The 24,485-nt window shown below is 40.4% G+C and overlaps 2 protein-coding genes across 3 annotated transcripts; one reads left to right on the plus strand and one right to left on the minus strand.

The window, feature by feature from the left end:
* The first annotated feature begins 460 nt into the window (after positions 1–460).
* On the plus strand, positions 461–18,313 carry si:ch211-150o23.3. 2 transcript variants are annotated; one of them, XM_036136899.1, is made up of 8 exons: positions 461–854; positions 4,222–4,275; positions 4,350–4,661; positions 7,338–7,646; positions 9,786–10,100; positions 10,172–10,321; positions 10,410–10,472; positions 17,560–18,313. In XM_036136899.1, the coding sequence occupies exons 1-7, from the start codon at positions 824–826 to the stop codon at positions 10,451–10,453; spliced, it is 1,215 nt and encodes a 404-aa protein (XP_035992792.1). In that variant the 5' UTR covers positions 461–823; the 3' UTR covers positions 10,454–10,472; positions 17,560–18,313. The 2 variants fall into 2 exon arrangements, with proteins under 2 accessions (XP_035992792.1, XP_012726111.2); XM_012870657.3 differs by having other exon boundaries at positions 10,410–10,465.
* A 1,173-nt stretch (positions 18,314–19,486) lies between these two features.
* On the minus strand, positions 19,487–24,354 carry LOC105931764. Its single transcript, XM_012870602.3, has 7 exons — positions 24,081–24,354; positions 23,815–23,913; positions 23,067–23,098; positions 22,769–22,794; positions 22,635–22,688; positions 22,486–22,548; positions 19,487–20,813 (listed from the first exon to the last, which is right to left on the minus strand). Exons 1-7 carry the CDS (start codon positions 24,160–24,162, stop codon positions 20,600–20,602), a joined length of 570 nt encoding a protein of 189 aa, XP_012726056.2. The 5' UTR covers positions 24,163–24,354; the 3' UTR covers positions 19,487–20,599.
* Positions 24,355–24,485: the final 131 nt, after the last annotated feature.

Raw genomic sequence — 24,485 nt, forward strand, 5'->3', positions numbered from 1 at the left:
AAGCTGGTCAATGTTCCTGTTATTATGGATCTAAAGCAGCTGTGAACAGGTAGGTTTTCAGTCTTGATGTAAAAGAGCTCAGTGTTTCGACTGTTTTGCAGTTTTCTGGAAGTTTGTTCCAGATTTGTGGAGCGTAGGAACTAAATGCTGCTTCTCCATGTTTGATTCTGGTTCTAGGTATGCAGAGTAGACCAGAACCAGAAGATCTTAGTGGTCTGGAGTGTTGATACAGCCACACCAGGTCTTTAATGCATTTTAAGGAAAGGTAATGCAAGGTTAACACCATGTTACCGCGATTGACATGTTATGTTTCCATATTCTAATAGCCAACAACTAAATTAGTCTGACAGCTGCCGCGTAGCTAATATAAAAATAATAACATTATTAAGGCGACGCTTATGTAATCGCTTGGAATTTGAAGCCACGCCCCCTTGCGTGCCGAGCCTCCGGAAGCTGGGAGGTCGGAATCTCCGAGCTCCATGCTGCGGCTTGTGGTGACCTCTGTCTGCCGCTGGGGTGTATGGAAGAGCACCGCGGCTCGGAGAGTGTCAAAAGCAGATGAGAGTGACAGCCCAAAGCCCCCCAACTCCTTTTTAGCTCAGCGCCGTGTTTGTTGGTTAATAAATGGCATGGTTTAGTCGGACAGCGCCTCTAAGCTAGCGCCAGCCGCCGCCGGGGTGGGGGCTCCTTCGGCTAGCTGCTAGCTCCTCTTCCCCGCTGCTGCTCCGCTGCTGCTCCGGGTTAGCGGATGTTTTTCAGCATCTGTCAGCGGCTCCATCAGCAGGACGACAGCCCGGGCGTCTGATGGGAGGCTGAGGGAACAATGCTTGGATTCCTCGGTGCCATTTTTACAGGTACAGCAGCAGCAGCGGCGGTTGTTCGCTAGTATCGCGATGCTTGGGATTATGCAACGAGACCGGAGAACGTTTGGGCTTTGTTGTTAAAACGCACGAAAACTCACGCTGTGGTGTTTTTTTTTTCTTCTTCTTTTAATTAACTCATGTTTTTTTTTTAAGTTGTAATTTTAAAAATTTGAAGTTGTGTACGTAAAAGTTGCATGTAGATTATTCACACGTGTGAAAACGGAGTACAGTGCTGTTGTGTTCTTCGTTTTAATCATTCAAGATTAATTAATCGTAACTATTATTTTCCAGTTTGAGGGTTTGAAAAGTCAGGACATTATAACAACGATCTGGTTTTTACCAGATCCATCATCCATGAAGCTCATTTTAGGTTGTGTTAATAAGCAAAACATGTAATTTCCTTGACAAATGTTTCAATTTATATGCAAAAAGAGCTGTTTTCAGGAAACCCAGGCGATTGAGTCAACTTCCTGAATTAGTGTAAATTTAATCGCTTTGCAGCAACCCTTCATACCGAGCATGCATATGGCGACGGTGGAAAGGAACATGGCACTTTAAATCAGAAAGAAACCTGCAGCGGACCCCGGCTCTGCGTGAGCCGGCATCTTCTTTTAATTTTCTCAAATCAATGGAATGAATTGGGCTAAATGCCTATGAGGCACATTCTGCGCTCAGTATTTATTGAACTAAAACAAACTCCAAATGGAGATGCTGTGTGTTAGCCACGTCCAAACAAATTGAAATTCTTCAGCGAGAAGTATTATTTACATTTGGAAAATATTTAAGATTGTTGACAACAGACGTCCCAGAAAATTCACCTGGCCAGACTGATCAATGTTTGGAGAAATCCTTGTGGAATAAACAATAAAAAAAAAAGACCTGTTTGCCCTTAAAGGGGACATATTGTTTATTACAATCCTTCCCTTTCTCATTGAAATCATTCAGCTGTGGTTTGTGCAAAGTGGAACTGCAATGTTTTGGTATGAATTCCTCATTGTTATTGTTTCCCCACAGCACAGCCTCCCTTGTGTTGAACAACTTGTTTTGTTGTGGTCGCTTTAAATGCAAATGAGGCACGTCACCCATATGACCCAAACAAAATATAAAGATGTCTAGGCAGCTCCTGGACCGACTACATTCACATCATCTGGACTCCTAGAGATTCCAAATACATAACAAAATGTAAACGGCTAAAAAAAGTAGATTTTGCATATGTCCCCTTTAATGTGACGCTCCACGTTTGTTGAAAATTAAACACAAGATCTTTGCACAGATATCATATAAAACAGTCAAACATGGTGGAGGCAGGGTAATAATCTGGGCTTGTGACAAAAAAATTAAAAAATTCAAATAAGTCCATTCATCTGTTATGGAATAAAAAGTACCTCTCTTTCTGGTAGGACTGGGCCTTTATCATATTTTTTATCATAAGAGTTTGGGTTTATCTTGACAGCAATAAATTCCAATTAGTAATGTCTGAGACAGCCACAAACTGTCTGTGTTGTTATTTTTGCTATTTTCTCCACTGTTGGTTTATTGATGCTCTGCTGGAGCAAATCACATTTAACAGGTGTCCAGAGGAAACATATTTCAAATTTTGTTTCAATATTTGTTACATGATTAAATGTGTTTTTTAAGGCCAGAATATGTGTTTATGGGACAATAATTAACATTAGGCCAAAACCAAGAAATTACCTAAAAGACTACAAGAAGCTGGTGATAGTCTTTTAGCATTACTTAAATATTTTATTAAATAGTACAACAATAATATATCATGATAAAATGTAAAGTCTATATCGCCCACCCCAACTTTCTGGTATTTATTGGTGTCCCACTCTTACAATTAAAGATAAACTATCAAGATTAACATCTTTAAGAAGGTCCAGATGATCAAAGATGATCCAATAAATGTGGATTAAAACAAACAAGCATAAGTGGTGTAGCGATAGCCATGACTACAAAAGGTGTATAGCTGAAGGAGTGACTTCTTATGTGCAGATCGGTCAGGATAAAAAGACGGTTGTTTATCGTTTAACAAATAACCAGAGGCTGTAAAACATGCATTAGTACTTCAAAGAGCCAGGACTTTAACCCGTGACTAATGAGAAACAATACCTGTGTTGTGCATTGGTGTTATTTAAATACAATTGAGCTGAACTAGAGTTTCTCCATAGTATTTAGATTTTTACCCTTGGAAGTACGGCTGGGTATCGATTTAAAATTTCAAGCTTTGATTTCGATTCTCAAGATTTGGAATCGATTCTTTTCCATTCAGTTCGATCCGATCTCAATTTAGATTGCTGGTGTTAAAAACATTTTTTAGCTGTTAACTGAATTTCATGTAGTTATGTAACATATTAATCCTAGTATCAAATAAACGTTTAACTGCAAAGTAATAAATTAAGGATAGTTAATGCCGGCTGTAAGGACCAAACTCTCTTCCTGCATGTGGAGACAAAATGCTGTGGGTCATGATCAAACGGATCCAGGGTAGAAAACAGGGACGCCAGAGATACCTACAGCTGCTGTTTCTACTCAATTCAAATATAGTTTATTAGATCAAAAGGGAAACTAAATTTGGACACTCACCAGGTGCATTATTAAAAATGTGACATTAAAATTCACCTCTCGGACTGGAGGGGAGCTTGGCGCTTTGTTTTGTTTTACACATCAACACAGTAAACTGCGCTTAGAGAGATCAGACTGGGCCTCATGGATGGACAATAAAGGAACCCTGAATAGGTAAATTTCCAGCTTTATTGAGATACCTTAGAGCAGGGGTGTCAAACTAATTTCTATATGCGGCCACTTTGGCATCATTAAGTCATTAAAAGGGCCGCTTGTATATGTAGAGACGATACTTTTCATTTCATAATTTCATTCCAGTTCACACAGTAGTATAAAAAACGCACAGTAACATAAAAGTAGCACTCTTAGGCGCAGTTTATACAGTTTATCTGCAAAAAAAAGTTGATATTGGGGTGAGTTACACTTACAGGAGGCACAATTTTAGACACTTTATACACTATAAAAGGATATATGCCTTTTTTTTTTGGCTCTCGAGGGCCGGATAATTTACCTTGAAGGGCCAGATTTGGCCCGCGTGCCTTGAGTTTGACACCTGTGCCTTAGAGGGTCTCTGTTGAGAGAAATTTGCTCACATTCAAGCTGACGGGACCAATTTAAAGTTTTATTGCCAAAGGTTTGGCTTAAACTCTTTAGGCTCACCCTAGTTCTAGACAAATAATGGCGCTAAAGTTGCCGCAAGTAACTTCAGGACTCGTCAAACGATAACGAAATGGCCACAAATGTTTTCTGTGGTCAGCTTGTTTACTTTGTTTCCCCCCCCCCCCTGTAGGCCTGTTGGCTGTTCTGTGCGACGGAGTAGGAGATTTTGACGGTGGCGCCTATGGTGAGTCTGGGATTGATGCATCCGCTTCCTTTACCGCAGCCCACGTCTCTAAATGGGTTCTCCCTGATCCACAGGTGGGGTGAGAGTACAGAACGGGGATCACCACTGTTCCGGTACAGTAGAATTAAGCCTTCACGAGAAGTGGGAGACTGTCTGCGGCGATGGCTGGGACCTGCGGGCGGCGAATGTGGTGTGCGCGGAGCTTGGCTGCGGCATCGCTGAGTCCATCTCTTACGGAGCCGAGCTGGACCCAGACGGCGGCGGAGCGATCACTCTGACCTCCGTCCATTGCAGTGGACACGAATCCAGTCTGATTCACTGTAACTTCTTCATTAACAGGCTCTCCATTTGCTCCCATCAGAATAATGCCGCCGTGAAATGCTCAGGTGAGACCGTGGGCCGTTTAACAGATGTAAACACATTAGATGACATGGCTGCTGTGGTTCATTGTTCGCTTAAAAAAATAAACTTCAAAGGGACCACTTTCTGTTCAAAGATGCTCAGGACATCTGCAACCAGAACCCAGATGTTTACATAGACGGTATGAAAAGACTCAGCGTGTGTCCTCTCACGGTCTGGCGTTAAATCAGACTAAACTTTTTCTCTTTTAGGTCAGTTAGGGCTAAAACACTAGAATAACATACATTTCTTTGATTATTTGGCAGATTTACTTTTTAACTGAGTGACTTAGGTCAAACGGCGTGGCTACCTAACCTAGCAAATGTTTGCTCTAACTTTGGCCCATTCCCCCAGACAGAACTGGTGTAAGCGAGTCAGGTATGTAGGCTGCTCGTCTCCCACACAACCGTTCAGATTTTCCTGCAAGTTTAGCGAGAATGAGATCAGGGCTTTGTGATGGTCTCTCCAAAAAAAAAAAGGACTTGACCTTTTAGCCACTTTGTAGCTAGTGTTACTGTATCTGTGTTCATTTAAAACTAACTTTAACTTCCTGGCTGAGGACTTGAGATTTTGCTTTACGTACCTAACCGATCCATTCTGTAACAAAACATCCACACATACCACACCGTATCTTTATTTATAAAGCACTTAAAAACTGCCAATGGCTGAAACAAAGTGATGTAAATTGCTACAAATTAAAAAAACATCTCTTAAAAAAACAAAAATAAAAAGATAATGCATAAAACAGAACAATGAAACCAATTTAAAACAAACACTAAGTCTCTCTAGCGGTAAAAGCCAAAGAATAAAAGTAGGTGTTAGGGCGAGTTTTAAAGGTGGGCAGTGAAGAAGCCTCTCTTATGTGCAGAGGCAGGTTATTCCATAATTAAGGACCAACAATAGAAAAGGCCCTGCTCCCTCTGAGCTTCCTTTTAGACCTCGGTGCCTCCAGGAGACGCAGTTCAGCTGACCTGAGGGGCCGAGAGGGCGAACAGGGATGAAGAAGCTCAGAGAGGTACAGCAGGGCAAGGTCGTTCAAACGCTTAAAAATGAAGATAAGAATTTTAAAATTAACTCTAAAATGCACTGGGAGCCAATGAGTGAGGCCAGAATAGGGGTAATATGCTCTGTTTTTGGAGTGCCTGCTAAAAGACGCACAGCAGCGTTGTGAACCCGCTGTAGACGAGAAAGCAAAGACTGATACTCTCTAACATAGAGCCTGTTACAGTAATCCAGGCGGGATGATATAAAAGCATGGATTACTGTATCAATCAGTTGTCTTGACAGAAAGAATTTAAATTTTTGCCAGTCTGCCGTAAGTGATAAAAAAACATGATCCAACAACTGCTCTGATCTGACCATCTAATTTAAAACCCAACTCGCTAAAAACCCAAATCAGTGACACTTGGTTTAAAATGGTGCTGCCACCACCGTCCGTCTGCATACCCTAATCTTGCTTTTTGGTTACTTTGGAGTAATGTCTGCTTCTCCTCTGTGGGGCCTTTCAGACTATGGCTCCATCTGAATAATAGCTCCTAGCTCTTAGCTCCTGTTCCTCTGCCTTCCACGGGGTCAACTGTAAGAGCTCTATCGTGGGGAGGAAAGGACCTTCGGACTGCTGTGTCGTTTTCAAACAGCCTTTAACTCCGACGTTGTTATGTGACGGAAACACACATGGATGATGAGAGTCACATCCGGGCCTACAGCCTTATGAAAACGAACAACAAAGTGTGCAATCTCTTCTCTCCGAACATTTTTGTTGATTTTACGTGAGGTGGGCTATGCTAATACTCCATGTCACGCAAAGGATTGTGGGATACCTTAAGGGTCCTCAGCGGCGGTAGAGGACATAGCACATCCGCTATTGTCTTAGAGTCCTTGATGTATAAGGCTATTGTAAGGTTTTGCAGGCCAAAGCAAAAACCTTAGGGAATTATACAGCAGAGGAGCAGGGATTCCACTTTCTCCAACAGAGGGACAAACAAAAAAAACAGACACCCCCATATTGAAACAACCCAGCTTTTAAAGCACCAGCCTGTACCAACTAAAAAACTAAATTTCTATTTAGGGAACAAACTAAATTAAAACCTCTAGAGGAAAAACAAAAAAATTACATTCAACTTCAACAAATCAAAACAAAACATCTCCCCTCCATCTCAATCAAAATGGATTTTCCCTCATGAGGCTGATTGACAACACCAGGTCCTTATTAGCACTGCTCATGGGCACGCTTCCATGGCAACACCTGACCAGGTGACCTCAAAGGAAAAAAAAAAAGAGTGGTGAGAACAAAACGAGTTCATAAAGTTACATCAAATAAAGATAAACTTAAACCTTTCCCCAAATACTCAATTGCTTTAAAAACAGCAAATGCATGTTTACAACATTTGTTAGTGAGGGGGTAAATCCCTGATAGGTATTCAGACTGAGCCGCTGTAGGTGAAGCGTTGTGTCGCTCTGGATGGTGACACTATTACAAGCGTCAGCCAGCATCTTTACAGGGTCTTTGGCTTTTGTTCTGGGGATTGTTGGAAAGTCTTACTGACCTAAACCAGGAGCAGTTCAGTCTGATTTAATGTCAGACAAAGAGGATTTAAAAGGGTTATGCGTAATCCTCGGGCTTCATCTGCGAGCAATTAAATCTGCGATTGCTTTACCCTCAGGTACTCTCATGGAGCCCGTGCTCACGGTGCGGTCCAGCCACGCCGTGTTCTCTGTCGGGGAGTCGGTTCACTTTTACTGCAGAATTCAGCCGCGCAACCACATCAGCAACGTCCACCTGTACAAGCATGGAGTCGACACGCCGCTGGTCACGCAGAGCGCCGACCCCACCCAGATCAGAGTCAGCCTCGTTCTGTCCGATGTAGAAACTTTCCAGCAGGGCAGCTACAGCTGCCAGTACGACATAAAGGGCGGTTCCCCCCCGAAGCCGGTCAGGTCCCCGCCCAGCGACCCGGTTAACATCACTGTGGGTAAGTATTCGCCTCTCTCCCTCTTGTTTAATAATTTTACATCACCATGTTGCTTTTAATTCAATTAAATTTTATTTATATAGCACCAATTCATGAAACATGTCATCTCAAGGCACTTTACAAAGTCGAATTCAATCAGATTATACAGATTAGGTCAGATTATATACAGATTGGTAAAAAAGTCCTATCTAAGGAAACCCAGTTGATTGCCTCAAGTCTTCACAAGCAGCATTCACTCCTGGAGAAGCGTAGAGCTACAGGGAGAGTCGTCTGCATTGTCCATGGCTTTGCAGCAATCCCTCATACTGAGCAAGCATGAAGCGACAGTGGAAAGAAAAACTCCAGCAGAACCAGGCTCAGTATGAACGATCATCTGCCTCGATCGACTGGGGGTTAGAGAAGACAGAGCAGAGACACAACAAGAGAGAACCGTCTTACGTTCTCTTGAAGGCTTTTCCACATGTTCTGCAACAACGACAGACTCCAATTATGTGTTTTATTGGGATTTTATACAGAATTTAGCCTTTATCCTGATACCCCTAAATAAAATCCAGTGCGATTAATTTGCTTCTGAAGTTGCACAATCAGGAAATGGGCTCCAATTTAATGATAGCATGAATATGGATGTTCTGTGAAGGCGTGAGAGCTTTGTTTGAGAATAATGAGACGCTGAGAGCACGGCTGTGTCGGAAAAAACGATCTCCTCTGCTTTAAGTATCTCAGATTGATTCATCGTCCATGAAAGGAGAGAGCGTGACTCATATGTGTTGTTACATGACGTGACTGGGACCATGGATGAGCAAAGCATGCAAGAGGCTCGTTGTAGCTCAGTGTAGCAAAGATCCACTGCTTTGAACGATGCGTTCCTCAATCTAGTCGTATTAGACGAGCACGAAGTAAGGCAGACATAAGATGTCCCGTTTGCAGTTTGCCACGGTCGGCGTGGGGAACATGACGCCAAGGTTTCACAGACGCACGACGCTGCGTGGCAGCAAAACGGCACTCTAGCCTGAACACAACCTGCCTACACTGCAAAAATGAATCTAAATATAAGTAAAATGTTCTTAAAATTTGTGTTTTTGTCCTTGATTTGAACAGGTAAATAATATCATCTGCCAATGGAATGAGTATTTTCACCCCTAAAATAAGATAATTAGACATCCTGCACTTGAAATAAGATGCTGGAGATGAGCTGTTCCTATTTTAAGTGCAAAAATCTTACTCCATTGGCAGATCATCTTATTTACCTGCTCAAATCAAGGACAGACACACTCATTTTAAGAAAATATTACTTATTTTTAGTTCCGTTTTTGCAGTGTATGTGGAGCCCACTGAGCTATATTATACACTGGAGTGCTAATCGCCCGCTGTTAGAACGAGTCGCTTTGAAGCCACCAGCCGCCATATTGGTATTCCCTATTTCCCCCCAGTAACGAGGGAATATGTGCGCTACAGCATCAAATAATGATGATTTTCTCATGTTCAGGGGGGGCCCTAAAACTTTTAAAATGTCAAATGCCATATACTTTTATGTTATGTTCTAAAACTATCAAGTACTGAGAAAGTCATGTGCTGAAATATTTAGCATTTTATTTTTTTAAATATATATATAAAACATTTATAAATATATATATATAACAATATACAAAAACATATATTTACATATATGTATACAAATATATACATATATACATATACACATACTTACATATACATATATGTATATTTAATATGAATAACATGTAAAATATTTCAGCACCTAATTTCCTAGTAGTTGATAGTGTTAGTACATCCACTGACTGTAGAATTACCTGTGAAACGTTTTCATACAGCCAGAAAACTGCTTGTTGTTGCAAGCAAATCCTGTAGGATTCTGTGAGAGTCGGGAGTAGCAAGATGGCGGCCAGTGACTTCAGTTTTTCGGCAAAATCAGCACTCCAGTGTATAATATAGCTCAGTGGTGGAGCCTGGGCGTGGCAGCAGCATGCTGAGGTGATGCTCTTCTTCAGGAGGAAATAAAACAATAAAAACACGTTAAAATCTGGTAACGCCACCTGCTGAAAAGCTTTATTTATAATTTATTTACTTTCTGTTTTACTTGTCCTTCCCTCTTTTTTATTTTTTTCCTTTTATTGGCAGTTGACCTCTTGACGCCACAGCACTGGTACAACACGTCCTCCGACTCGCCGGCCGGCTCCGTCATCAAAGGCGAGAGTTTTAACATCACCTGCTCCACGCCGCGGCAGTACCCCGGCGCCTCCTTCCAGCTCCGCCTGGTGCGCTCCAACGGCACGGTCCGGCAGTCGCTCCCAGCCGCCTCCCGCTCCGTCACGTTCACCTTCCCCAACGCCCAGAGCGCCAACGAGGGATACTACTACTGCCTGTACCGGGTCCAGCTGGGCGGGCGGACCTTCGTCTCCAGAGAAAGCCAGCCTCTGCCTCTTGCCGTTAAGGGTGAGGCCGCGCTGAACGCAGCACACGGGACTCTGAGTGAAACGTAGAAATGACCCCCTTCCCTCTTTCAGATCCCGACCCGCTGCTGAGCCCCATGGTGATCAGCTGGCTCGTGTCTGGGGTGACGTTTGTCATAGCTGTCATAGTTATTTTTACCGTGGCAAAGGTGGTGTGTAACAAGGAGAAGAAGCCCTCTGAATTGGAGCGGGAGACCAGAACCTGTGAGTTTAATTTCTGCCAATCACTTTAAAATGTCCAGGGATCCTCCTGTGTGTGCATTTAGAGTGACGGGCGCTCCTCTCGTTGCAGGTGTGGACAACACATACGTTGCCGTATCAGTTAACAAGCTATGATGGAGTCTGCAGGTAACAGGTGACTTCAGATGACGGATGTTTCAGAAGTATAAACAGCTTGGAAGTGCTGGGGGGGGGGGGAATGTGTTAATATTGGTGGGTTTGTGTTTTTTATTTAGGTAGTTTCCATACCTTGCATTACGTAATTTAAGACCTGAACATTGAATCCAACACATATGCAACTGCAAAGCACTCCGTTTTTCATTTTGAGCCGAGCTGAGCGGCTGCAGCTTTAATCAAGAACAATTTGCTAATGGGAGCTACAGCAGGTCCCCTCTGTGCAGGATGATCCCAAGCGCAGCTAAACTCCTTCAGTGTGATCACGCTGCTTTAAGAGCTCGTCCGTTTTGCTCCTGACCTCCTGTGAGTGTTGCGTGAGCAGGAGGATCCTCGTTTCTCATTATTTCTGCTGCCCCATGTGGTCCTGCAGCTTAACTTCACACAGCTGATTTACAGTTTCTACTAACCCTGCTTTCAAAGGCCACTGCTGGATCTAGTAATGATTTATTCACATTTGTATTGGAGGGAAAACATACATGCAAAAACCTATTTCATAGCCATACCCTCATAGATCTTTATTTTGATTTTAATGGCCACTGTTTTCCATATAGCACCAAAAACTATTGAAATATTCTTTCATTTAATGCAACTTAGGGGTGGGTATTGCCAAAGAAGTCACGATCCGATTCTATCACAATGCATCACGATACTTGAATAATGCGATGCATTGCGATATTTTCACTGAACACTGTTAGAAAAAAAATACAGCCATTACCAGTGGCTAAATATGGGGTAAAAGCGGTTCCATAATAAACTTGTGCATAAAAGGATAGTTGTGTCCATATTAGTCAGAAGTTGTGCATAAAAAACATTTGTAAACTCATAAGAATTTAAATCACATTCAAAAGATACAACATACAGTTTAAATAGTTACAACTTCAATAACTAATAAATACAAATTTCAAGTTTAAATTTGTGCTTTACTCTTTATGAACACAAACAGTAGCGGCTGCTTGAGAATACGGATTTTTTCTTTGAGAATACGAATTCACAACAGTGGTCTGACGTCACGGTTTCCAAGGCTGGTTAGTGGACCACAGAGTGCGAAGATAGGAGCCGCGCATGCGCTCTTCAGACTGACCGTCTCTGAATGCACCGCGGCTGCAGCTTCATTCCAGACAGCGCAGATATCACAGTGGTAAGTTAAACACTCCCTTTTCTGCTGCTGTTGTTCAAAAGTACGTTTTCAGATCGTTTGAGGCGAGAACATTATACTTTTAAGCTTCCCTACGTGGCCTGTTTACAGAGTTAGTGCGTAATTAAAAAAAAAGAGTGATTTATTTGTTTTGTGTTTATCAGACTGACGCGTGTTGCTTTATTAACTCAATAATTGCTGGAATAAATTGTAAATGTCTCCCAAGAATGACAGCATCATATAAAATAGGGCTGGACGATAATTTAATAACAATATATATCAGTCGAAAGACGTGTGGCACAATAAGGGAAAAAAGGATCGATAAAAGTTGGTTATACAGACAGTTTTCCTTTCTTCCTTTTAACCTAGTTGATGCTACAGTCACTGCTTCCTCTCGACCAATCGTAATCGCAGACCCAGGCACACCGTCACAAAGTGCCGCCCTCTCAAACCACAACACAGAGCACGTGAATATGTCGCAGCAAAGGAGAGGCGGGGGAAACGGTCCCAAAACGGGGTTTTACTAGTTCGCTAGTCTGAAAGAAACAAACCAGTGATTTGTAAAACTTGCAAGGAACCGGTAAAAACAAAGTCTGGTAACGCAACCAACTTGTTTCATCACGTAAGCCGCTCAGTCGCTCACTACCGCAGCAGCGCGAGCTGTTTTAGCCCCGCGCGGCTCCGCGTCATCTTCTTAGGAATCTTCTGGAAGTTCTTCCAAAACAAAGCAGGTACAGCAGCTACTGGGCTCCGTTCTTTGTGATAAAATGACAAAGCGTCCTGGCGGCATAAGGACATCACGCATGCAGTAACGTGCTTTATAGTGATGGACATGAAAAACCTGGCTTCAAACTCGCCACTCTTGATCCGCGATATAAAGTTCTGGTACGCAAGTTTTTCCTCTAACAGCGCTGGTCACTTGAGTTTATTCTTTGTCAGTATTTAATAACATCACCCAGGTCTCTTAAGTTGAGTTATTTTTCTTTTAAAAAAATCAGTTATGGTTAAAAATGTTGGGTAAATAAGAATTTATTTGGGATTGAGTGTTTGTGTGTGATATATTAAAATTAAGTCATTTAGCAATATTATAAGAGCCAGGTTTTAAATCTTTGATAATTATCTATCCATCAATATGCATTTTTTTTATCAATATGCTTTTTTCTATATTGTCCAGCCCTAATATAAAATCTATAAATAAATTCTTTAAATGTTTTTCCTAAGTGAGTTTCCTCTGAGTGAGGACACGAAAAATTGAGAAGAGAAAGTGGGAAAGAAAACAATGGTAACAATATATGAAAAAAACAAACATTTATTTTAGACAAATGTTTTAACTTTGTTAATTTGTTGAATATGTTACACCTTCATTCTGTTCCAGTTACTAACGTGGTTTAAAACAAATAAATAACTTCTATTAACATCTTATACAAATAGACAACACCTACAAACATACAATTACAAATAGTTGGAATGGAAATTAATTCACTGATTATTTTATGTATTGTTACAGGTAGTGAAAAAAATGAAATGAAGCAGCATGTGGACATGACTAAAACTGATCTACGTTAGGTCAGGTGTAGTCATGTTCACTTAAACATGCAGCCAGCTGGAGCAGCTCCGTCTTCAGCCGCTGGATGGCCGTCCTCCTCTGGGTCGACCTCCTCATCTAGCTGATCACCTGCTGCTATATTAATACTGTGGAGGATGCAGCAGGCGGCGATTACTTTTGGGGCAAACGTCGGGCGGACCTCCAGCACCCTTAAGAAGATGGAACGCCACCGTGTCTTCAGACCACCAAAGACACGCTCAATGATGTTAATCAGCCTTGGCGTGATGCCTGTTGTAGCGTGCCTCCACTTGACCTGTACCAAATATAAAATTAACATGTAATTTAGGTAATATGCTGATCTGTCTTAATCTTCTATCCAATTAATATAATCTATGTATCAATTGTGTGTCATTGTTGGCTCTATTTAACGACAAGAAGGTAAGAGATCTTACTGGCAAGCTGTTTCCCTATATGATGCACCGCAGGCCAGCCAGTAGAGGGTCACCAGCACCTCTATCTCCTGTGGCCATCCATGGACCTTCTGGATGGGCAGCAGCTGAAGGAGGAGGACGATGGTGGCCCTGTTTAGCCTGAAGGCTGGTTTCAGGTCCCCTTCATTAAAAAATATTTGGAGGATTGGCACAGAAGTGTTTATCCTCACATATTTTGTTTCTGTTTCTTCCTGTAAATAAAAAATGCCAAATGTTACCATAATTGTTTTTTTCAATTCTCACCTTTTCACACCATAAAACTATATGTGGTTAACATGCAGATTATTATAGTTCTCAAGAAAGAAAGGGTCAAATGTATAGTAGTAAATGTAAATAATGGCTTCCCTTCTCTGGTATTTCTACCATTTCACTGAAAGAATGAACTGAACTAACTGCACATAATTTATAGATTAATCGCTGTAAAGGTGGACAGACAGAAATAACTTTTCCTTAATGAACAATGCTGTGAAGGTTAGACAAAGTAGCTTAACTCTACTCCCTTTACTGTTAGTAATATATAAAAATTATGTTTTCATTTTAATTATTTACAGATAAATAGTCACAATTTCAACGTGATCACATATTTAATACCATCCTCAATGTTGTTTTTTAAAGATAAAAGTAGGAAATAAGCTGTCAATCTTAAAAAAACCTACCAGTTGGCACAGACGCTCAACGTCGGACTTTTTATTAAAATTACGCACTAACTCTGTAAACAGGCCACATAGGGAAGCTTAAAAGTATAATGTTCTCGCCTCAAACGATTTGAAAACGTACTTTTGAAGAACAGCAGCAGCAGAAAAGGGAGTGTTTAACTTACCACTGTGAGCTCTGCGCTGTCTGGAATGAAGCTGCAGCCGCGGTGCATTCAGAGACGGTCAGTCTGAAGAGCGCATGCGCGGCTCCTATCTTCGCACTCTGTGCTCGATTAACCAGCCTTGGAAACCGTGACGTCAGACCACTGTTGTGAATTCGTATTCTCAAAGAAAAAATCCGTATTCTCAAGCAGCCGCTGCTGTTTGTGTTCATAAAGAGTAAAGCACAAATTTAAACTTGAAATTTGTATTTATTAGTTATTGAAGTTGTAACTGTTTAAACCGTATGTTGTATCTTTTGAATGTGATTTAAATTATTATGAGTTTACAAATGTTTGTTATGCACAACTTCTGACTGATATGGACACAACTATCCTTTTATGTACAAATCTATTTAGAAAGCTCTCTTACCCCATAGCTAAATGTCTGAAAGAAACTGAATTCATACATAGCTGTATTTATTGAAATGACTTTTGGAGGTATTGCCATGAAAACAAATATTACTGTTACTGGAGTGGACACACTGACATAAAGTGCTTAGGATTTATAAAACTTAAAATAACAAAATAAGGATAATCAGTGCCGTTTACATGGCCTCAGTGGTCCTTTAAACCAGTGAAGTTGTATTCCACTTGTTTTTGGCTGATTTTCGCCAACCATTCATGCAATTGTATTTGTTAATTTTTTTAAATTAATAATCGATACTTGGCGTCAAAAATCGATGCAGGAGATCGCGAAAATTAGAATCGCGATGCATCGTCATGACGATTATTTTGCACACCCCTAATGCAACTAGTGTATCTTTATATACAGTAAACTGAAAAAGTATTCAAACCTGAACCTGGCAGTTCCAAACTTCAACTTATTCAATCAGGTTTTTAGATCAAAGTAATATATAATTGTAAGACGGGAGGAAAATGTGACGTAGAGCAGCAAACACACACCTGATGCTCTGATACGGCGAAATAAAGGACAGTACGGCCACATGGTTCCACGCGTGTCTAAATGAATCTCAGGATGAATCCAGCTGTAATGGGAAGGCCCCAGAGGTTTGATGCAGAACATGATTGAATAAAGAGCACCATGCCGACCAAGGGACCCAGCAGGCAGGTCAGGGAGAAAGCTGTGGAGAAGCTTGAAGCAGAGTTAGAGTGTCTAAAAAAAAACGGGAAGAGTATGGTCTGATCTACGGAGGCATGGCTGTCCACCTAAACCAACAGGTTGGGTCTAGGAGAGCCTTGGTCAGAGCAACTCTGGAGATTGACTGCTCAGGTGGTGTTTTCTGTGGACAGGACGACTATTAGTAATGCAGTCCACAGATATATTTACCTGACTCCGCCAGATAGATTTGCTCCGCATATCCATCTGGAAACCTTCCGTTGAAGTAATTTTGGGAAGGGGCGAAAATACTGGTCAGCTGATTGGCCTATGTTGGTGATAGACGGGAGAAATAAACCAATCAGATTCGTCGTCGCTCGTAACAGAGCGACGACGAAAACACAACCACAAGTCAAGCTACTCTTGCTGCTGCAGGTAAAGGCTCGTTAGCTCACCAGAGAAATACTCTGTAATTCCGATAAAACTTGCTCGATAGCCGCGCTAACGCTAGTTTCATCGGCTGAAGCCGCCATGTTCTTTAGACTGAACTGACGCGCTTCCCGTTGCGTCACACCTCAACCCGCCTCAAAGCCAACGCTGATTGGACGTTCGTTTGGTGAACGGCTCCAAATTTTCTTTAACGGAGAGTATCCAGACTGATCTGCGAGTGAAACCTTGAAACCTCGCGAGATCAGGATGGTCTCACGAGGCTACAGATATATCCCTTTTGGTAGAATGACAAAGCAATAAAGCCGCTGTTTTTAGTTCGCCACAAGCCGTGCATGGGACACAAAATATGTCTGGTCAGATGAGACCTTCATGTCCAAGTAGGTCTGAGTTTATGGTAAAATATCTGGAGCTGAATGCAGGGAAACCTGTTTGAGGACTAATTAGGATGGTTTTGATCAAGGCTAGTGTGATGGACCGAGGTAAAAATGCATGAGGAATCACAGGAAATTATTCAAAAGTTGGGTTTTTTATTTTTAACCCAAAAGCCAAAAGTACAAAAATGGTGGGTTCCAGAGTCTTAAAAGAGGTCAAAAAAGAAAAAAAACAAACTTTAACTGAAGCAAACTGTGCCCAAACTAACTGACTGCACAACCAAACATAACTGACCTACAAACAAATGACACACAAGGGTATATATACACTGGCTGATCAGACCACTAACACAATAGGGGTAATTAAAACCAAACAAACACTCACAAATGACAAAACAAAGCAGTACAGTTGAGTTTGGCAATAAACTAATCTAAGAACAATGAAAAACACACAACCTCTAAATACAAACCCTAAGTGAAATACAAAACGAAGAAAGTAAAATACAAATTCCCCCCTTCCAGCGAAAGCAGGTGGAACAGTCCAATTTCCCCTCCCCGGTATTTAGTTGATCTCAGCCCTGGCAGCCATCTTTTGTCTGGCCAAACTCCCAGGCACCATGGAAGGTAAGAAATAATGATTAGCAACAAAAACACAAAAAAGATATGGATAATTGACTAAGTACAAAAGTGAACTAAATGTGCGCGCTTACAAATAGAACACAGGTACTTAAACTAAGAATAAAGTTTTATTCCAAACTAAAGTGTGCATATACTGATTGGTAAATGAAAAGTGCATGTGTGGTACAGACTTTTAAGGTGTGGCCATGGGTTTGGCCATCACACTAGTCAAAGCTCAGCCAAGTTCTCCTTAAGCTAGTTTGCAAACAAGGGTGACAATCTACACTTTTATATGTAACAAAAGTATTTGTTCTACTTAATAATGCACTACTGTATGTGTGGGTCTATCCTCTAAACTCCCACCAAAACACATTACAGTCAGGCTGCGTGACCAAAAGCTGAAAGTCTCCACCGATCCGAGGCACATCCTGCATGTTTTACCTTCATCCTGCTCATCAGATCAGTCCTGTAGCTTCATCACTTTCGGTTAATGTCTGTTTTTTTTGTTTTTTTTACATTTAGACGTGTGGACATCAAGAGGGCTCAACCCGTCTCCCAGCACATCTGGACTGCAGCAGACGGGAAGCAGCAGCCAGATACCTGTTGCTCACCCCCTGCTGGTGGCTGCTGGTAACTGTTAATCTGGATGAGAGACGGACGCTTTTATTCAGCACTTCCACGGTGATGCAGCTCGACACTGTATTGCCTTTTTTTAATTAGAACTGGAAAACGATGGATAAGATATAGACATCCAGCTCTGTATCATCAGAGCATGCTGACAGCCCCATCAGAGCAGCGGTTCTACATTAGTTGCTACGGTCATATGAAAGCCTGTTGTAAGATACGCTACAGAACCAGAAACCCGACACTAAACCTTAAACTGGGGAGGCTGTGGATCTAGTTAATGCATTTCTGTGTTCCTTCATAGCAGCTAACAAGCCACACTAATAAGCGCCTCTGCTAGATACTTGCCCTCAGAACAAAGATCCTTAAAGGATTACAAGATGTAATGTATTTGAAGACTAAAACTTCCATGCATTTCTTTTTTTTTTTCCAATAACGTACTTGTTTTTGTAAATACAAGCTGTTGATTATCAAAATGCTGTAGTCAGGAGTTTTGTGTGCAGACTGTTAGACAATCTAAACATGTTGGTACTTTTTTGTTTTGCCACAAACTACAAAGCAGAAGGATTTTTTAGACACCTTGTACAGGACTGTCTCAGAAAATTAGAATATTGTGATAAAGTTCTTTATTTTCTGTAATGCAATTAAAAAACATGAAATGTCATACATTCTGGATTCATTACAAATCAACTGAAATATCGCAAGCCTTTTATTGTTTTAATATCGCTGATTATGGCGTACAGCTGAAGAAAACTCAAAAATCCTATCTCAAAATATTAGAATATTGTGAAAAAGTATACTAGTAGGCTTTTCAACTAATCACTTGAATCGTCTAATTAACTTGAAACACTGCAGGGTTTCCTGAGCCTTGAAAAACACTCACCTTGGTTTGTTGTGGTCAAAAACAGATGAGCACATACTTTAAGATTAAATTGAGACTAAGATTCAAACTTTATCTGATGTCCACTTTAAGATTAAATTGAGATTAAGATTCAAACTTTGTCTGATGTCCAGCATCTACAGGACTGTCTGAGAAAATTAGAATATTGTGATAAAGTTCTTTATTTTCTGTAATGCAATTAAAAAACATGAAATGTCATACATTCTGGATTCATTACAAATCAACTGAAATATCGCAAGCCTTTTATTGTTTTAATATCGCTGATTATGGCTTACAGCTGAAGAAAACTCAAATCCTATCTCAAAATATTAGAATATTTCCTCAGACCAAGTAAAAAAAAAATTATAACAAAACAAAATCAAACATTTGAAAATGTCCATTAATGCACTCAGTACTTGGTTGGGAATCCTTTTGCACAGATTACTGCATCAATGCGGCGTGGCATGGAGGCAATCAGCCTGTGGCATTGCTGAGGTGTTATGGATGCCCAGGATGCTTCAATAGCGGCCTTTTGCTCATTTGCATTGTTGGGTCTGGTGTCTTTCAGCTTCTTCTTCACAATACCCACAAATTCTCTATGGGGTTCAGGTCAGGGGAATTGGCAGGCCAATCAAGGACAGTGATGCCATGGTCAGTACACCAGTTACTGTGAGAATCTTATGTCGTCTCTTAACCACTACCATACTTGTGATTTAGTTTACTGAACCAAGCTGAGTGTTTTTCAAGGCTCAGGAAACCCTGCAGTGTTTCGAGTTAATTAGAGACGATTTAAGTGATTAGTTGAATAGCCTACTAGTATACTTTTTCACGATATTCTAATTTTCTGAGACAGTCCTTTAGTATGAGATTCATTTATTTTGTATACACCATTTAACTTGCAAGACACTTTTTTTGGTTCCTGAATAAACGACTTAATACTCAAAATGCTTACATATACAAGCTCTTTATTATATTTAATTATGAAAACCAGGTACAAAACAAAATTACAAACTCTGAATATGTTGATAATGTAGTAGAAAAGTGCTGCACCTCTGAGCAAAGCATAAACTCGTAGCATTAAAGAATAGTTTACTTTTTTTTAATATTTTTAGATATTTACTTTGAAACCCTTTACGTATTTAACACCGAATGCAGAATATTAAAACACAGAGGCACTTAAATTTAAAGAGTCTGTCCGAAATATGCATAAGTGGTTGCAGTCAGCAAAAAGGAAGCGTTAGTGCCGTCTGGGGAAAAAAAAGCCAAAATTAAATTGAGCCACACCCCAAAAAAATAAAAATAAATTTAAATTAAAATTCTGTACAAGAAATTAGCCATTTGCCCAACATTTCTCCTTGCGGGCATCCAGGTTACTGATAATTTACATCACGAAACAACATTTCAACAACTAATAATATTGTCCCACTTTCTCCTGATCCACCACATTGATAAAAATGTATATCTTTGCCGTGCACCACTTTTAGACCAATAGGCCAAAACAAATCGACAAAAATGGCAGCAGAAACTTCAGACTACCCTGCATTCATCAGATTAATGAGAGCTGCTGCCGACATACAAGAAAATGTTTGGTTTGTTCTGCGGTTTGACTCAGAGGTGTTGTAGTGAAACTTGGTGACAACCTGTACAGTCATGCAAAAAAAAAAAAAAAGATAAAGAAAAGGACATTCCTTATAAATCCGAGGGATTTTTGGGGGTGTAACCTACTTTATTTTTTCATTTTCATTTTGGTATCCTATTTCATTTAACGATGAAATGCTGGAGTCTGGAATGCATGTGCATTTGTACTCTTGGTTAGATTTAAGTTGTTTTAAAAGCTCTAAAAAAGGTCGGATCATCTATTTGGTAAAAACCTAGAGTTATTTTTTAATTTTTTAAGCATGACTGCAGGTAGGTGCAAAAAAAAAAAAAAAAAAAGGAAACAAAAAAAGCAAATAATGCATTAAAGCCACAATTTCAGCAAAGTCTAAAATTCTCAAAATACATCCACCGATTTTAAATGTAAAATAAAGTATACCATCCGCGGGCGTCGCATAAAAATCACACTATTCCTTTGATAGATTTGTTTGTCTCCATACTGGAGAAGACCAAGTAGAGGAAGACGGCCAGACCCAGGAAGAAGATGAACTGAAGCCACAGCGGGATCAGGCGGGAGGATTTCGATGATTTCTGTCCCTGCGGTGGCCCTTGTTCCGACTTCACGACTTTGGAGTAGGAGTTACTGTAGGTGGATGGTGTGTCGTACATGTAGGGCCTAAAAACAACAATCATACGAGTCAGGCTGCAGCTGATGACTTGTCCTGGGTTACACTTTAATTCACACGCACTGACGTTTATCGCTGACCGGTCAAATTAAAAGTTAGGACGTTCATAAATGCGATACCTGATTTGGAGTTGAGACATCTTCTGATCATCTACAAACATTTGTACACGTTTTTGTATCATAAATGAAACGAGTATGAATAGGAACTACGTCAATGACCTGAATAAATCTATTTGTGGACGCAGAAATCAGCAAGAATCCTTGTCTCTGAACGCACCATCAGCCCTACCAGGTGGTTGACAACACTCTTCAGTGTGGACAATATGAGTAAGACTCAAAGGTTAGCTATGTTTTGTATTGGTGAGATGTGCCTGAAATAAACAAATATAAAAAAATTATTTACATGAAACCACGGTGATATAGGCAGCTGCCTAAAAGCAGACTAGTTTGTATGATCCGTTGAGACGTGTCAGCGTTTTTTTCAGCCTGCTGGAGAGCGAGACTTTGGACAAATAACAGGAAGGCTCGACGGAAAACAGCAGAAGAGCTGCTCCGTTTTATTCTTTTGTTTTTTTAAATCTGACCCATCCAGGGTTCCTATGTATTCAGGAAAACTATGGGATTCACTTTGATCAGTTATCAGGTCTGGTTAAGAATGAAAAACATTTTTAAGGAATGAGGAATTGTTTCCCCTCTTCCATTTGCCACAGGACAATTATATACTAATCCTTAATAAATGCTGTAGATTTGTACTGATTTGTATTAAACTATTTTGCCACATTACATGTTACACCCCCCCACAAATCAATAAAATAACATTTTACTACTTCTTTGGGTTCTAGACAATCTGAAATTTATGTCGAAAAACAAAAATATCAAACAAAACTGACAGTTTTGGGAATTTTGACCACAAGAATAAAGACGTTCACAAACTGTTTTAATTTAGGAGACTCGTTTCCAAGAGTGATAGTTTGAAATGGAGCTAATTTAACTGTGACGTCTCTTCTGCTTTTAATATAAAAGAAATGATGGCTCAGCAGCATTAAAAAAAAAACATTTTTGATGCCGTTATTTCATTTTCTTATCAATCTTAAAAAGAAATCAGATTCTTATAAAATTCTGATTGCTAATAAATAGAGATTTGCCAATGTGTATTCGGCCACCGGTTATTTTATTGGTCAGATCTAAAAAAGGTACTACAATAATAAGCAGACATTTGTTTTTAGGACATTTAAGCTCCTTTAGTTTGGAAAAAGAAGCTGCAATAAAAAAGTGTGTATATCTGCATTAAAAATGCAACTGGAATGAGATCTAAGTCTTTCACCAAGCATGTATGTAGATTAAAGTGGCTCTACCTTTACCCACATGTTATTTTGGGGAGCGAGTCAACTTCAGGGAATTGGTTTTGAAACCCTAATAAGTGAAGGAAAGTAAGAAGTCAAATATTTATCTGGAGCTTTTGAAAATAAAAATGCTGAAACGAATGCACCAAAAAGCACAAAGTATTGAACGACTTTAAAAGTTAAATCGGATAAAAAATAAATAAATCTGAATGGTTAAAGTATCAGAAGAATGTAACTGAGATTTACAGAAGGGGAAAAAAAAAAAAAAGCTTTGAACAGTAACAGCTGAAAGCAGACAGACTTTTCACAAAGATACTCACTCATCATGCAAATCCCTTCCTCTGTAGTCGGGCATCGACCTCGTGTAGCTCGAGAAGGAGGTCCTGCAGACGGCCATGAAAGTGTAGATGTAGAGGGTTCATTTTATTTTACATTCTTCAAATGTCAAGAACTGCTGGTCATGACTTACTCATGTTCATATTCCCTCTCGTTCCATTCTGGTCTGGATCTCATATAAGGCCCACTATAGCAACAAGACAGACTGGTTTACAATCGCCTTTAGTTAAGTAAATACAGCACAAGGGAGAAAACAGAGACACTGACCTGTCTCCAGAGATCTCGCTTCTGGTCTGAAAGAAGATGCAAACTGAAGTTTAATACAAGCGTTGACGTAAAGACAACATGTTTACACTATAAGCACTTTCCACTGCTAGGTTACATACAGAGTCGTTATTTAGGGAGATCGGCTTAGATTTATACACACATACATACATACATAAATATTTTTTAAATTACTTTTAGTTGAGACAATATGTGGCCTGTGCTTTGCTGGATTGAGACCTAAGTTAATGAGCAAGGTGTGCCACAAACACCTTAGTGGGGTGTGGACAGCGATACTTACCGGTGTCCTGTAAACGTAAGTGACTTCTTCCTCTGTAAGAAAACACAAACATCACATTAAGTATAAAGGTATATGTCTGAGGAGCTATGAAGATATGCTGCCAAAATAATAAATAACTAAAAAAAGATTTAAAATTGGCAAAAAGTTTTTTTTTTTTTTTTTTTTTTTTAGATAATTCATTCATCTGACTTTATGACATGGACACTTTAAGGCAGACTAAAGAATGAAAAGGAGATTTTTTTTATTTATTTGTCAATCTCTAAAGAAAAAAAAGATATGAATTGTATTTGTTTTAACCATTTATGTATCCTATTCTCTGTTATATTTATCATGTAATGTTTTTAAGTAGGTTAGGACCGACAGCAAATATCTTAAAAAAAAAACATTACTAATAATTTAGGAAACATGTTTTTTCCCCCACATATCTGTAAGAACTTCTGATTTTTACTCCTTTACGGGTTAATTTACAACAGAGCCACCTTTTCAAGTGACTACAGCACGTCAGAGTTTTATATAGAAATAGGGAACTGAGCTGGTCTGGTTTTTAAAATGCAGGAGTCAACATTTATTAATATGGAAAACAGCACCACAGTGATGGCTGCTGTGTGACTGGATACACGCTGCAGCCCTAAAGCACCAAGGAGAACCTACGGGGAATTTATTTATTACTGTATTTCAACCTCACGGACTTAAAGTGTTTATAAATCTTCACTTTTTAGATGAGTGTTGTGTACACATGGCTGTTTACCCTCCTCTCTGTAGAAGGTTTTATCAGATGATGCTTTAGCTTTCCTCCCCTTGGCCATGGCTTCCGTCAGCTTCTTCAGGTACAGATTCCTGGTGGAGTCTGAGGCACAGAGACGCCACACAGAACAACGTCAGCGTGAACAACCAAGCAGCCAACAAACCAACCCCAACACTTTGACAGGTAGTTGAGCGCGGACGGACGGACGGGGGGCCTGGGAGGGTCGCCCACCCTGACGGTGATTCACGCGCCGCGCGAACTTCACTCACCGACCACGGGTCCATGTTTGATCCCGTACTCGTCGAGCAGATCGCTGATTTCCTGCGCAGACTTGCTACCCAGCGAAGCCATTTCAGTCTTTTTCTTTTTTTCCCCCTACGCTTTCTGTCTCGGGTTAAGAGATAGTTTCTGTTGCCATAAAAAGAAAACCGAGTCTACTCCTCCCACAAGTCAGAGCTCGGGTTTTATCGGCGGCGAGCCGCGGCGCGAGGAGCTGTAACGTTCAGCGCTCTAACGCCGCCCTTCCGGGTTGATCGCAGACACACAATGGAGCGCACCTTCCGGCAGCTCGCTCGGCACTTCCGTTTCTCATTGTTTCTTCCTTGCGGGAATTGTTCTCAGTCTCTGACCAAACAAGCGCCGCCAGCAGGCAGGTTTGAATATTACATATTTTA

Source organism: Fundulus heteroclitus, chromosome 1 (genome assembly GCF_011125445.2).
Source record: "Fundulus heteroclitus isolate FHET01 chromosome 1, MU-UCD_Fhet_4.1, whole genome shotgun sequence".
NCBI classification, from domain to species: Eukaryota; Metazoa; Chordata; class Actinopteri; order Cyprinodontiformes; family Fundulidae; genus Fundulus; species Fundulus heteroclitus.

What these genes read in the sequence shown, in the direction of transcription:
- LOC105931764 (XM_012870602.3), bottom strand. Translation starts at nt 24,162, where the DNA reads ATGGCTTCGCTGGGTAGCAAGTCTGCGCAGGAAATCAGCGATCTGCTC. An exon ending in AACCTTCTACAGAGAGGAGG is followed by an intron (nt 23,099 to 23,814) that starts GTAAACAGCCAT and finishes GTTTTCTTACAG; the next exon opens with AGGAAGAAGTCACTTACGTT. An exon ending in GAGAGGGAATATGAACATGA is followed by an intron (nt 22,549 to 22,634) that starts GTAAGTCATGAC and finishes GGCCGTCTGCAG; the next exon opens with GACCTCCTTCTCGAGCTACA.
- si:ch211-150o23.3 (XM_036136899.1), top strand. Translation starts at nt 824, where the DNA reads ATGCTTGGATTCCTCGGTGCCATTTTTACAG. An exon ending in CCTCGGTGCCATTTTTACAG is followed by an intron (nt 855 to 4,221) that starts GTACAGCAGCAG and finishes CCCCCCCTGTAG; the next exon opens with GCCTGTTGGCTGTTCTGTGC. An exon ending in CCCGGTTAACATCACTGTGG is followed by an intron (nt 7,647 to 9,785) that starts GTAAGTATTCGC and finishes TTTTATTGGCAG; the next exon opens with TTGACCTCTTGACGCCACAG.